This window comes from Sinocyclocheilus grahami, unplaced genomic scaffold, assembly GCF_001515645.1.
Source record: "Sinocyclocheilus grahami isolate Dianchi unplaced genomic scaffold, SAMN03320097.WGS_v1.1 scaffold1101.1, whole genome shotgun sequence".
NCBI classification, from domain to species: Eukaryota; Metazoa; Chordata; class Actinopteri; order Cypriniformes; family Cyprinidae; genus Sinocyclocheilus; species Sinocyclocheilus grahami.
Window position 1 is genome coordinate 333,768 of NW_015506280.1, and position 13,160 is coordinate 346,927.

Here is a 13,160-nt window from a genome sequence, read left to right on the forward strand (position 1 = left end):
ATGCTCCTAAAAAAAAAAGTAAGCTTCGATAATAGATTATTATTTGATTATCATATTATAATGCTTGACTGACTGATATTAAGAGTGTACTTTCAGATATTTAAAAAGCTGTACCATTTTACAAACATTATATATGTATATAATATATTATATAGTATTATATTATATAGTATAGTATAGTATTTCTGTCTGGCGAGTAAACAGAAAAATATACTAGTATTTGTTTATTTTATTTTTCTTTATAATGAAGTAGTCTGTATCTAGTAGATTGTGAAAGAATGATTATCAGTTCCACACACAGAGATATATAAATTCTACATTCACATAAAAAACTTCACTGGTATCGGATTGGTATCTGTATCGGCCAGTACCGAACCCTAGATATCGGAATCGGTATCGGAGGCGAAAAAGGCGGATCGGAGCATCCCTAATGCGGAGGAGACGAATTGTTGAATAAGGTCGTTTTTTTTTTCTTTTGCGCACTAAAAGTATTCTCGTAGCTTCGTATAATTGCGGTTCAACCCCTGATGTCACATGGATTATTTTACAGATCTCCTTGCTACGTCTCTGGACTTGGGAACATTTCAGTTGTATTGCTGTCTATGCAGGGTCAGACAGCTCTCAGATTCCATCAAAAATATCTTAAATTGTGTTCCGAAGATGAACGAAGGTCTTACGGGTTTGAAACGACATGAGGGTGAGTAATTAATGACAGAATTTTCATTTTTGCGTGAACTATCCCTTTAACAAATAACTTTAACCGTATATGAAAAAAATGTCTTAAATGTAAATAAAAATTTTCCAATATGGTAGAAATATCATATGCATATTTGAACTGCCTTTTTACTGTGAACTTTGACCTTGGAAATACTTTTCTACAATTTTCTTTATTTAATATGTTTTTAACATGATAACACCTATGACAAAAAAATCAAGGGCCAAGCATTCTTCTTGAATAATTTATATTATTAATTACTTTTTTTCATAATTGTTGCATCTTGTACTAATGCTTAGCCCTGCAAAATAAGAGAATTAAAAAATAATAATTTTAATAAAATGTAATTATTAATAATTACATTATTTAATTACATAATTATTTATTATCATTATTATCAGTATCATTACAGTTTATTATTTTTAATAAATGTTTTAAAAGAAAATTATTTAAAATGTTACTTTAAAAATAAAACTGTAAAAAAAAAAGTAAAAAAAACTGTACAAATCATTATAGAGTCAAACCATTTCATATTATTTTTTATATTGTTGTTATACAATTTTGCCTTTTTACATGGAGTTTCTTAACTGCTTGAAACCTTTTTAAGTCAAAGAACAGGTTTGTCACTATCTTCTGAGGATCATCCGTGTGTCTCTGTTGTATGTGTAGGTTCTGACGCTGTGCAGGCCGGTGGACTCTCGTTTGGAGCATGTGGACTTTGAGAGTTTGCTGCAGTGTCTCAGTGTGACCAGACTCCTGCAGGTCTTCGCTTCTCTGCTACTGGAGAGGAGGGTGATCTTCATCGCAGACAAACTCAGGTACAGACCACCACCCATGCTGATAACCAAATATAGCAATCTGAATGCCAACTAGAATTAAATTCAAACCTACCTCTGTTTGTCTCTGGCCAGTGTCTTATCCCGATGTGCCCATTCTGCCTTGGCTCTGCTGTATCCCTTCACATGGCAGCACACATTCGTACCGGTGCTCCCTGCCAGCATGCTGGACATATGCTGCTCTCCCACTCCTTTTGTGATGGGGGCGCTGTCTCCATCCCTGCCTGAGGTGCTGGATATGCCCATCGAGGAGGTCAGTCACTTTGAAGGAGCCTATTTAAGTCCACTTATATTTCTAATCACTTATATTTCTAATCAAGGATTTTTTACACCAATATTGATAGTAATTAAGTTTTTAGTAATAATTTCAACAGTTTCATCTTTCTGACCAATAGATGCAAGGTAGTGCATTATTAATTTCTAACAGGAATGAAAATGAAGCTGCGAGGGAGTATTGATGTATGATTTATTGGTGGTCATGTGTGAATGTGTTAATTTTCTCAGATTAGTTTCAATAATTTGACTAGGTTAAAGGTGGGGTAAGCGATTTCTGGTAGCCAATGTTGACATTTGAAATCACTAAAACAAACCCTACCCCAAAAGGGTCTCGCCCCTATTTTGATAGCTCCGCCCCACACATACGTACGCAACCCAGGCAACGATTAGTTCTGTGAAACAAATCAAAACCAATGTTACACCGTGTCTCCCCCGGACGCTAGTGGCCCGGCGTGCCAAAATACTATAGAACTCATCATAATGATGCTGTCTACACCATAGATACATATACATATCTATGGTCTACACTGGATGCGGCGCGGCACAACACGACAAATCCCTGACAGAAAACTGCTGCTGCATTCTATTTATGACGTATTGACACAAAATTCTAATGATTTTCAATGGTCGCTTTGTCGCGTCCAGTGTACTAGACAGACTTTAGCTGTTGTGGCGCAGACACGGTGTTACTCACCTATCGCGAAGAAACAAAGCCACCTCGGCATACGATCGCAGGCCTTCCGCTCCTTGAGTTCTGTCCAGCGCTGGAATGCTGATCCGATATTTACACGGGTCCTACTTCTTGCCTTATTGCCTCAAGCCTTCTTTTGTTCCGCAGACGTTTTCCTCTTTTGTTTTTTATCCGCCATCCCTATCTTTCTGTCACTCGGCTTAGCTAATGTCCGTCCCATGCACTGAACGCTCTCTCCTCCACATCATGAGTAGACACGCCCCTTACTGCTGATTGGCTACAAGTTTGTTTTGCTATTCGGCCTGAAACAGTTTTCTAAAGCGTTTTTGAAAAATCGCTTACCCCACCTTTAAACTTTCAAACTTACTTCGACTCATCTGGCCTGTAGAAAGAGAATTTTCTTGGATGCTGTCATGGATCCCATATAAGATGCCTCTAAACAACAGAGAAGAGCTCTGAGGTTTGATTATTACTACGGCCGGAGTTTAATTTAAAGGGGTCATATGATGGGGCTTGAGAATGGCGCGGCCGGCGATTTCGACGAAGGAGCGTCCAGAAGGAGATGTGACGACTCCGGGCTGGACTCCGCTTCGTCCACGGTGAAAGCCGATCCGGCGATCCACAGCGCAAATTTGTAGTATTTCCTCAGCGACCAGCACGGATCAGCTCCAGGCATGACGAAGCAGATATCGTCCTCTTTTGGAAGACCAAACAAAGTAGTTTCGCTTTCACAACAATACACACAGAGCCTTCACGACATGGCAGAGGAAACAACAATACTACAGCGAGAATAAAAGTTACGCCTTTTTTCTTTGCGTGAACATTTGGGTGGCGTTATGCAAATCTTCCCACATTGTGACGTAGACATGTGGGGGCGTGTTAGAACGAGTCGTTTTAGGTAGGCGTGGCTGACTCTTAACTTTTATAAAGAATATCTCTTTGGATTTGAGACTTTAGTCTTTGCAACTTTACAGATCTTCTTTATGCACCAAGAGCTTGTAACACTCGAAAGAGAAAGGAAAAATTTAAATCGCATCATATGACCCCTTTAATAACCACCATGCCTTGAATTGTTTCCATTGTTTAACAGCTTGAAATTCCCCATGCCAGCAATAAAATTATATTTGGTATAAGGTATTAAATAATATCTATACGACGATCCAAGTTTAGTCTACCAAAAAGTAGTACTTGTTTTGCAGGTGCAAAAAATTAATAAAATAAAAATAAAGAAAGAAAGGTTCTTTTATTTGCGTCTGTGTTCCATGAAGAAACTTTAACATCCAAGGATCCTTTCCATTGGACAAAAGATTATTTTTGTGGAAAAATATTCTTTAGATTTTTCTTTAGACACCCCTTTGGAGCCTTTATTTCAAAATGTAGGAGGTGCTATAAATACAAATCTTCATAACTTTGCAATCTTTCATTGAAAACAAGATTGCATTTGTCTTGTTTAAATAACCTGATGAACATTGTAAATTGATACAACTTTGCATTCTGATGTTCCTGTCAGGTCCATCTAGTGACTTTTATGTCACATACCTAGAATTTTTTTCTTATGCTTTCCATTTTGAAAGAGAATGAAAGACACTTACATTTTTTTTTTGTACTATTCTTTCAGGTTCTTATTGTGGATTTGTGTGCGGACAAGTTTGTTGTTCAGGTGTGTATGCAAGTTTTAGTTTTCTAATACAAGGGTGTAACCTTTTGAAAGTGTCACAAGTGCATGTTTGTGAGGGTGTAGTCTGAAACTCAAGTCACAGCCTGAGCAGCTGTACTGTATTATCAGTCAAAGACATAAATCTGATGGTTTTAAGAAGTCTTTTTGGCCATACTTATATTGTCATCCAATTCCAGTTTTTCCCTTATACACTACCATTTAAAAGTTTGGGTCAATAATAATATCCCCAGTGATTTGAAAAGAAGTCTCTTATGCTCACCAAGGCTGCATTTATTTGATCAAAAAATGCTATATAATTTGAAATAATATTTCAATTTAAAATAACTTCTTTTTAAATTCAATTTACTGTGATCACAAAGCAGCCATTACTGTCTTCAGTGACACATGATCCTTCAGAAATCATTTTAATATGCTGAATTTCTGCTCAAGAAACATTTCTTATTGTTATCAATGTTGAAAACAGTTATTGCTTCATATTTTTGTGGAAAACATTTTTTCAGGATTCTTTGATGAGTAGAAAGTTAAAAACTGCATTTATTTGAAATATAACTTTTTTGTAACATTATAAATGTCTTACCTGTCAATTTTGATCAATTTTGATTAGGGCTGTCAAATCAGATAAAAGTTTGTGGTTACATAATATTTTTGTGTGTACTGTGCATATTCATATGTATATAAATACACACACATACATGTATATATTTAGGAAATATATGTAATATATATATATATATACATACATACATATTCTTAAATATATACATGTATGTGTGTATATTTATATACATATAAATATACACGGCACACACACACACATATATATATATTATGTAAACACACATTTTTATTTTGGATGCGATTAATCGCAATTAATCAATTTGACAGCCCTAATTTTAATGTATCCTTGCAGAATACATATTAATTTCTTAAAAAAATAAATAAATAAAACTAATACAAAATAAAATCAATTACTGACTCCAAACCTTTGTACATTAGTCTACATCAGACTACTAATTGCTGAAGATCTAATTGCTGACAAATCCTTTTGTTAAATGTAATAATGGGTCTATTTATCTTGTCTTTGTATCAAAATGTCTGTTTCTTTCATAAATTTGCTCCTATATTCATCTTTCTCTCCTCTCCTCTGTCCTAGCTTGGAGACGAAGACTGTATCTTACCTAGAAAGCTGCAGGCAGCGCTTCAGGAGATACTGGACAACAGGGAGGAGATCCTAGAACAAAACACAAGAGACAGGAATGGAGGTTAGACTCATCACACGTGCCGTTATTCACAGCTGAACCCACAGCATCTGACTCAGTTCAATTTTAAACCGGTTTTACTCACGTGACTGAAGGTTTGGTCCATTGTCTTATTGTGTCAAAATGTTCCCCTTTTAAAGTCCTACCGTCTATTTTTTTCATGATGTGATGAGTAACCAACCGTTAAACAAGGCCAATGAGGTCAGGAACATGCTGACAAGTATGATTTCAGGTGTACAGATGTTCGTTAAGCTGGCTCAACGGCAAATAGTCATTATGCTGGTTATACTAAATATTCAAGGACCAACGGCTTAACAAGCACAGAATTCAAATTAAGTGTTATCTGACATTATCAAGATGAATTTGTTCTGACACAGTTTAACTCTGAGTTCTTGTCATATTTTATTACCATTTTCTAAACTATAGCGAATAAACTGTGATAATGCGTGAAATGTTGAAGGTGTCTGAATACATTTTGGTTTGACTGTAAATGGCTTCAAAGCTAATAGACATGGACAAAGCCACAAAAGTCTTATTTTATTGGCTTGTGTCTGTTTAGTTTGTTGTTGTTGTTGTTTTTTTATACTATGCAGTATCAATGTGTCACACTGTGGTTTTATTCTTCTAACAGATAAATCAGACCTGAGCACATTGGTGTCAGAGGCGTTTGTGTGGTTCTTTGTTGAGCTGGTGGGACATTATTCTCTCTACATGAGCGACACAGGACCCGGTGGGACCCGAGAGCTGCAGAGAGACGCTTTCAGGAAATCTCATCCTTCCCGAGGAGTGCGACAGTTTCTCCAGCTCTTCATGGACACGCAGATGTTTGCTGGTTTCATTCATGACCGAGAGCTCAGAAAAGGGGGTGTTAAAGGTGAGAGAAGAAATATTTGGATTAGAGTTGTTATTTTTAGGGCGAACCATTCCTTTTAAGTAATGAGAGAATGTTTTGTCCTTGTTTAACAGGGCTGTTTGAAATGAGAGCAGCAGAATATCTGGATTCGTATCCTGAACCTGAACCAAGTGGAGTCAACAAATTTCTCAAGGGGCTCGGTAAATCTTTTGCCTCTTTTCCATTTGTCTAGAATGAAAAGATAAATATGTAGAAGCACTTTGTCCATTGTTTTACTCACAACTATGTTTGTTTGCAGGAAATAAAATGAAATTCTTGCAGAAGAAATAGAGAACTGTGTCAAGACGCCAAGTATGAGCGGCTTTTATTCAAAAGTGTGTGATGACTCAACCAGCATGTCAGTTCCTCTTCCATAGCCAACACGCAAAAGGGTGGAGATGAGGTCAAGACTGGAATCAGCTTGTTCTGCCCTGAAAATTCTCTGGCTTGGATTTGCCATCCCATCACAAAAGAGGAAAAGACTGGAAATGAGTTTATAAGCACAAGGAACAAAGACGACTGAATTAGAACAAAGAGGAAAAGGAGGAGTCTGTGTCGTGTTATTGTAATTTTGATAAATAAGGAAAAAACTGACTATGAATGCATAATAACAAGAGTTGGGTTAATGGCCATGTCAGAGGTCTTATGTGTTTTTATTGTCTTTAATATAATTTTTATTAAACCATACAATAAGGTAAGCTTATTTCCAGCTGGAAATGTGTTGTTAAAAAGAAGATATGATGAAGGATGACTTCTATTCCCCTTCAGGAATTAATTTATGATTCTTTATATGCACAGAAATGGCCTTTCCAGTTATGTCAACCTTTTTTTTTTTTGTGCCAAATTTTCTGTTTTGTCAAATAACAATGCAAGTGTTTTCAGAGGCTTTTACATTTTGTACAGTTGTGTTTTTAGACAAACTAGACTTTTTGTAACATTTGGGGGGGAAAAACAGCTTTCTGATGCAATGTTGGACAGGAAGTGTGAAACAAACAATGTGAGCTTGATGTGGAAATTGAACATTTTGATGAATGTCAAGAGAATGAGAATGTATAGGGTGCATGGGTTTAAAACATATGGGAAGCTTATATTGAAAGGAGTATACAGTGTTATTAAAAACTACACTTACAGCAGTAATGTGGATTTGGTGGCTACTTGAAAGAAGCTTAAGTGGCTGTGACAGTTTTGACACTTTTTTGGGACATTGCATAAGTGTTTTTTTTGTTATTTAATAATTTCGATGACTGCTGTTATCATGTTACCTTAACATGTAAGAAGTAATAGTGATCCATTGAATCAAACTTCCGAATGGTACTTTACATTGATTAGAGACGCAGGCAGTGTTGCCAGGTCTGTGTCACAAAATCAGTCCAATCAAAAATAGGCTCAAACAACCCCATTGACCCCATCCAAATATTAAAACTCAACATATGCCACTCCCATACCTACAATACATGTTTTACAGTCACTGTTACGTGTTACACACTATTTCAGCTTGAAAACCACTTGTAAACAGTCTGTTTTCATAAAGGAGCTCAAAAGCCCTTCCCTCACAAAACTCATGATCTAGCACAGTTTTATTATTGGAAGAATGTAAAATATTTAAATGCATGCATTTTAGTCAATTGCAATCCCATCATAACAGAGCGTGTTTTTGTTCACAATCACTGGCCCTGCGTCTCAGTGTTCATACTATCCATTCTAAATAATATCTTTGATTAGAATAAGTGTGTCCCAAAGCATAGTATGTTGAAAAGAGTACGCCAAAGGTCCCCGGATGGACTACAATTTCAGGTCGATTTTTGAAGCGGGGATCAGTGCACACGGGCTAATATTGCCCACAATCCATTGCGCTTTGGTGAAGGATTCTGTCCAGAACTACAAAAACGAGTTGAAAACTACAAACATGGCGGATGTTGTAAATCAACTTCTAAATGTCTGTTCAGTAGTCCCTATAATATATGACACGATTTAATTAAGTGATAAAAAGCAGTTGCAAATGTACAAAAATAAAGATACTAATCCTTGCAGCAATAAAATGTGTAGCACTTTGTTTTACTACCAAATTATTTGTAATATCTTATTATTAATAATATTTAACTTACACTGGAAAGGTTTCTGTGATCTCTCGCGTGATCTTGGCAAAAAGTCTCACTAGAATGGGGAAGAATGAGATTAATAGAAGAATTAAGTATTTGGAATATAGAAAATATAACAATTAAGACAATACGAAAGACTGCTCCAGCACAGTAAAAAGTATATTATGCAATTATAAGTTATTTGAAAGCAATAGGTTTAATAAATAGGATTTATGATCACATAATGAAGTGTATAGAATAATTGTATCCTTTTCTTAAAGGTATGTTGTCACTAACATCCGTCATGCGCCACACTCCAGTCCAGTAGGTGGCGGAAATGCACCTTTTAAGTGGGTTTGCCAACCGCCATTAAAAGAGAAGAAGAAAAGAAAGACGCGTGGCAACGTTTCACATACTATTTAAATATTTCAAAGTCACAGAATTCATGAACAGGATTTAAAGAATTATTATTATTTTTTATTATTCTTTCTTTAGCTTTTTTGTTTTTCCTTTAACAAAAAAGCGTAAACAAAACCCTAGTAGGTGGCGGTATATGCACCTAAAGCTGGTTTGCCAACCGCCACAAAAACGTCAAAGAAGAAGAAGCGTGTTGTGAAGGATGGCAGGACCAGCTTCAGTCGCTGGTGATGTGTTTGTTGATGCTCTGCCTTATTTCGACCAGGGTTATGATGCTCCAGGGGTCAGAGGAGCCGTAAGTAGACTGAATGTGTCTTTTTGGACGTTCTGTCTACTTAAAACGTCGATAACTAATAAATATAAGACCTACAGGCTCTATACAGACAGCTAACCGCTGCGTCTTCTTCTGGTTCTTAAATGAAACCGTTTAGTTGTTTATTCATCATATGTTTCTGTTTTGAGTATGCTATAGTGTTACAATTGTCTGTATTAGAGGGAAATGTACGTTTGAATCAATTTCAGGCAGCTGCTTTGGTGGAAGAAGAGACGAGACGATACAGACCAACCAAGAACTATTTGAGCTACCTGCCCACACCAGATTTCTCTGCTTTTGAGGTACGAGGAAAAGACCCTTTCTGCTTCTGGTTTACTATAATGTGGTTCACACTATAATCTTAGTGTTATGTTGCTCTCATTAGACCGAGATCATAAGGAATGAGTTTGAGAGACTGGCTGCTCGTCAACCCATGGAGCTGCTCAGTATGAAGAGGTAAGTTTACTGAGCAAAACTGGTGAACTCTTGTGTCCTGCTGATCTAGAATAGAAAATACATCTATACATAGGAAAATTAAATTGCAGTAAATCTAAATACATCTTTGGGAGGAGCTGCAGTAATAGTTGTAACAGATGCGTGATTAAAATATTATTTGCTTTCACACAATTTTTTTTTACAAAAACATATCAACTTCATTACAAAATACCATGCTATTAGCCAGTTTCCCGTTGAAGTATTACACTTGCATAATTCAGTCCACCTTATTTTGCAATGTTGTAAAGCTGTTTTCTGTGAATGTGCAAGATCTCTGCTTCATTAGCCGCTGTAGGTAAATAATTGGAATATCAAAGTGCAGTCAATGCAATGGTAAAACTCTTTGCGCTACAAACCAGTGTTTATGATTAAAATAATATGATGACAAATACCAGTTTGCAGAGTCAAGCAGCATAGCTGACTATTTTGTACAGGTGCATCTCAATAAATTAGAATGTTGTGGAAAAGTTCATTTATTTCAGTAATTCAACTCAAATTGCGAAACTCGTGTATTAAATAAATTCAATGCACACAGACTGAAGTAGTTTAAGTCTTTGGTTCTTTTAATTGTGATGATTTTGGCTCACATTTAACAAAAACCCACCAATTCACTATCTCAACAAATTAGAATACTTCATAAGACCAATAAAAAAAACATTTTTAGTGAATTGTTGGCCTTCTGGAAAGTATGTTAATTTACTGTACATGTACTCAATACTTGGTAGGGGCTCCTTTTGCTTTAATTACTGCCTCAATTCGGCGTGGCATGGAGGTGATCAGTTTGTGGCACTGCTGAGGTGGTATGGAAGCCCAGGTTTCTTTGACAGTGGCCTTCAGCTCATCTACATTTTTTGGTCTCTTGTTTCTCATTTTCCTCTTGACAATACCCCATAGATTCTCTATAGGGTTCAGGTCTGGTGAGTTTGCTGGCCAGTCAAGCACACCAACACCATGGTCATTTAACCAACTTTTGGAGCTTTTGGCAGTGCGGGCAGGTGCCAAATCCTGCTGGAAAATGAAATCAGCATCTTCAAAAAGCTGGTCAGCAGAAGGAAGCATGAAGTGCTCCAAAATTTCTTGGTAAACGGGTGCAGTGACGTTGGTTTTCAAAAAACACAATGGACCAACACCAGCAGATGACATTGCACCCCAAATCATCACAGACTGTGGAAACTTAACACTGGACTTCAAGCAACTTGGGCTATGAGCTTCTCCACCCTTCCTCCAGACTCTAGGACCTTGGTTTCCAAATGAAATACAAAACTTGCTCTCATCTGAAAAGAGGACTTTGGACCACTGGGCAACAGTCCAGTTCTTCTTCTCCTTAGCCCAGGTAAGACGCCGCTGACGTTGTCTGTGGTTCAGGAGTGGCTTAACAAGAGGAATACGACAACTGTAGCCAAATTCCTTGACACGTCTGTGTGTGGTGGCTCTTGATGCCTTGACCCCAGCCTCAGTCCATTCCTTGTGAAGTTCACTCAAATTCTTGAATCGATTTTGCTTGACAATCCTCATAAGGCTGCGGTTCTCTCAGTTGGTTCTCTCAGTGTATCTTTTTCTTCCATACTTTTTCCTTCCACTCAACTTTCTGTTAACATGCTTGGATACAGCACTCTGTGAACAGCCAGCTTCTTTGGCAATGAATGTTTGTGGCTTACCCTCCTTGTGAAGGGTGTCAATGATTGTCTTCTGGACAACTGTCAGATCAGCAGTCTTCCCCATGATTGTGTAGCCTAGTGAACCAAACTGAGAGACCATTTTGAAGGCTCAGGAAACCTTTGCAGGTGTTTTGAGTTGATTAGCTGATTGGCATGTCACCATATTCTAATTTGTTGAGATAGTGAATTGGTGGGTTTTTGTGAAATGTGAGCCAAAATCATCACAATTAAAAGAACCAAAGACTTAAACTACTTCAGTCTGTGTGCATTGAATTGATTTAATACACGAGTTTCACAATTTGAGTTGAATTACTGAAATAAATGAACATTTCCACGACATTCTAATTTATTGAGATGCAACTGTAGTTTTTTCCCTAAACATAGCACATACCAAACCGTACCGAAACTGTGACTCTAAAACCGTGATACAAACCGAACCGTGAGTAAGTTGAACCGTTGCACCCCTAGCATTGTGTATTTTCTCGGTGTGTGTCTTCAGGGTAATAAAGAGTTAATGTAAGAGGGGAAAAACCTTTTCTGGCTTTTTCAGTATAAAGAATTAAACTAGGTCTACTTGTCGCAATCAATCCTCTGTTTTTCTCTGTCTCTCTCACTTGTTCTCTTTCTCTCTACCTCTATTAGAGTTTTTTTTATTGGTCTTATGAAGTATTCTAATTTGTTGAGATAGTGAATTGGTGGGTTTTTGTTAAATGTGACCCAAAATCATCACAATTAAAAGAACCAAAGACTTAAACTACTTCAGTCTGTGTGCACTGAATTGATTTAATACACGAGTTTCACAATTTGAGTCGAGTTACTGAAATGAACTTTTCCACAACATTCTAATTTATTGAGATGCACCTGCACAGCTAAGTAGTTTTTTTTTACTTGAAATCGGTTACTGTAAGCTAGTTGTTTTAGATTGCACCATTGTTTCATTGTCCAGCTCATTCGCAGTGCTCCGCTTGTAGTTTGTTCCTTCATACAACAATTTAAGATCTGGTTAGTTTGGTGCAGTTCCTCTTTATTGAAGCTGATCTATTGCACACATTTAAATTAAACTAGCTTCATTGTTGATACCTTACAAGCATTGTACAGATAGTTTCCTTTACATTTACACATCCATTTATCCAAAGCAACTTGCTTTGCATTCAAGGTGCACATTTTTTTAATCAGTTCTTGCTTTCCTGGGAACCGAACATGAACTTGGCATTGCTAGTGCCATGCCCTACTGTTTGAGCTACAGGAAGGCCTACATTAGTTGGTCTAAGCTAGTTTCAAGTTTACATGTGATAATGAGCACATCCAGCTATACCTAAAAAAGAGTTGTTTACGGTTAGATCTCACCTTCTTGTGCTTTTCTTAGATATGAGCTTCCTGCTCCATCGTCTGGGCAGAAGAATGACATCACAGCATGGCAGGACTGTGTCAATAACTCTATGGCCCAGCTGGAGCACCAGGCAGTGCGCATTGAGAACCTTGAGCTCATGGCCCAGTATGGAACTAATGCATGGAAGGTGTCTAATGAGTGAGTGAACAGACTATTCAAGATTTGAATCTTAAGCAGGAAACTCAGACTCCCTGTGTTGATTTAACCCTCATCCATCCCTCCCGAAACTATAACAAAAGTGTCCCTCGCGGGTCAAAAGGACCCGAAGGCCAAAAAAGACATTAATTTTATTTTTGGTCCAGAAAGATTATATTGGTCCATTTATTTAATTTTTTCTAATTTATGTAGGCTTTTTTTATTTTATAAATTATTTTTTTTTTGGGATTTAAAAAAAAAAAATTGTTGTCCACATTAAATTTTGGATTTTATCATTATAGGGTGGTTGTGTACACACACTGCCAA

The 13,160-nt window shown here is 37.0% G+C and overlaps 2 protein-coding genes across 2 annotated transcripts in view; both read left to right on the top strand.

Annotated features, from left to right (window-relative positions):
• Positions 1–7,480, top strand: part of LOC107566809 (DENN domain-containing protein 2C-like) — an 18,759-nt gene extending 11,279 nt beyond the window's left edge. Inside the window, exons 11-17 of the mRNA XM_016252357.1 lie at positions 1,385–1,533; positions 1,627–1,804; positions 4,137–4,178; positions 5,350–5,458; positions 6,087–6,329; positions 6,422–6,508; positions 6,607–7,480. Of these exons, the coding sequence (XP_016107843.1) occupies positions 1,385–1,533; positions 1,627–1,804; positions 4,137–4,178; positions 5,350–5,458; positions 6,087–6,329; positions 6,422–6,508; positions 6,607–6,638 (840 nt within the window). The 3' untranslated portion in view covers positions 6,639–7,480. The remainder of the gene's footprint in view (positions 1–1,384; positions 1,534–1,626; positions 1,805–4,136; positions 4,179–5,349; positions 5,459–6,086; positions 6,330–6,421; positions 6,509–6,606) is intronic.
• Positions 7,481–8,871: 1,391 nt separating this feature from the next.
• The window catches only part of LOC107566810 (pre-mRNA-splicing factor SPF27-like), a 5,693-nt gene continuing 1,404 nt past the window's right edge, over positions 8,872–13,160 (top strand). Inside the window, exons 1-4 of the mRNA XM_016252358.1 lie at positions 8,872–9,137; positions 9,365–9,457; positions 9,541–9,611; positions 12,675–12,836. Of these exons, the coding sequence (XP_016107844.1) occupies positions 9,045–9,137; positions 9,365–9,457; positions 9,541–9,611; positions 12,675–12,836 (419 nt within the window). The 5' untranslated portion in view covers positions 8,872–9,044. The remainder of the gene's footprint in view (positions 9,138–9,364; positions 9,458–9,540; positions 9,612–12,674; positions 12,837–13,160) is intronic.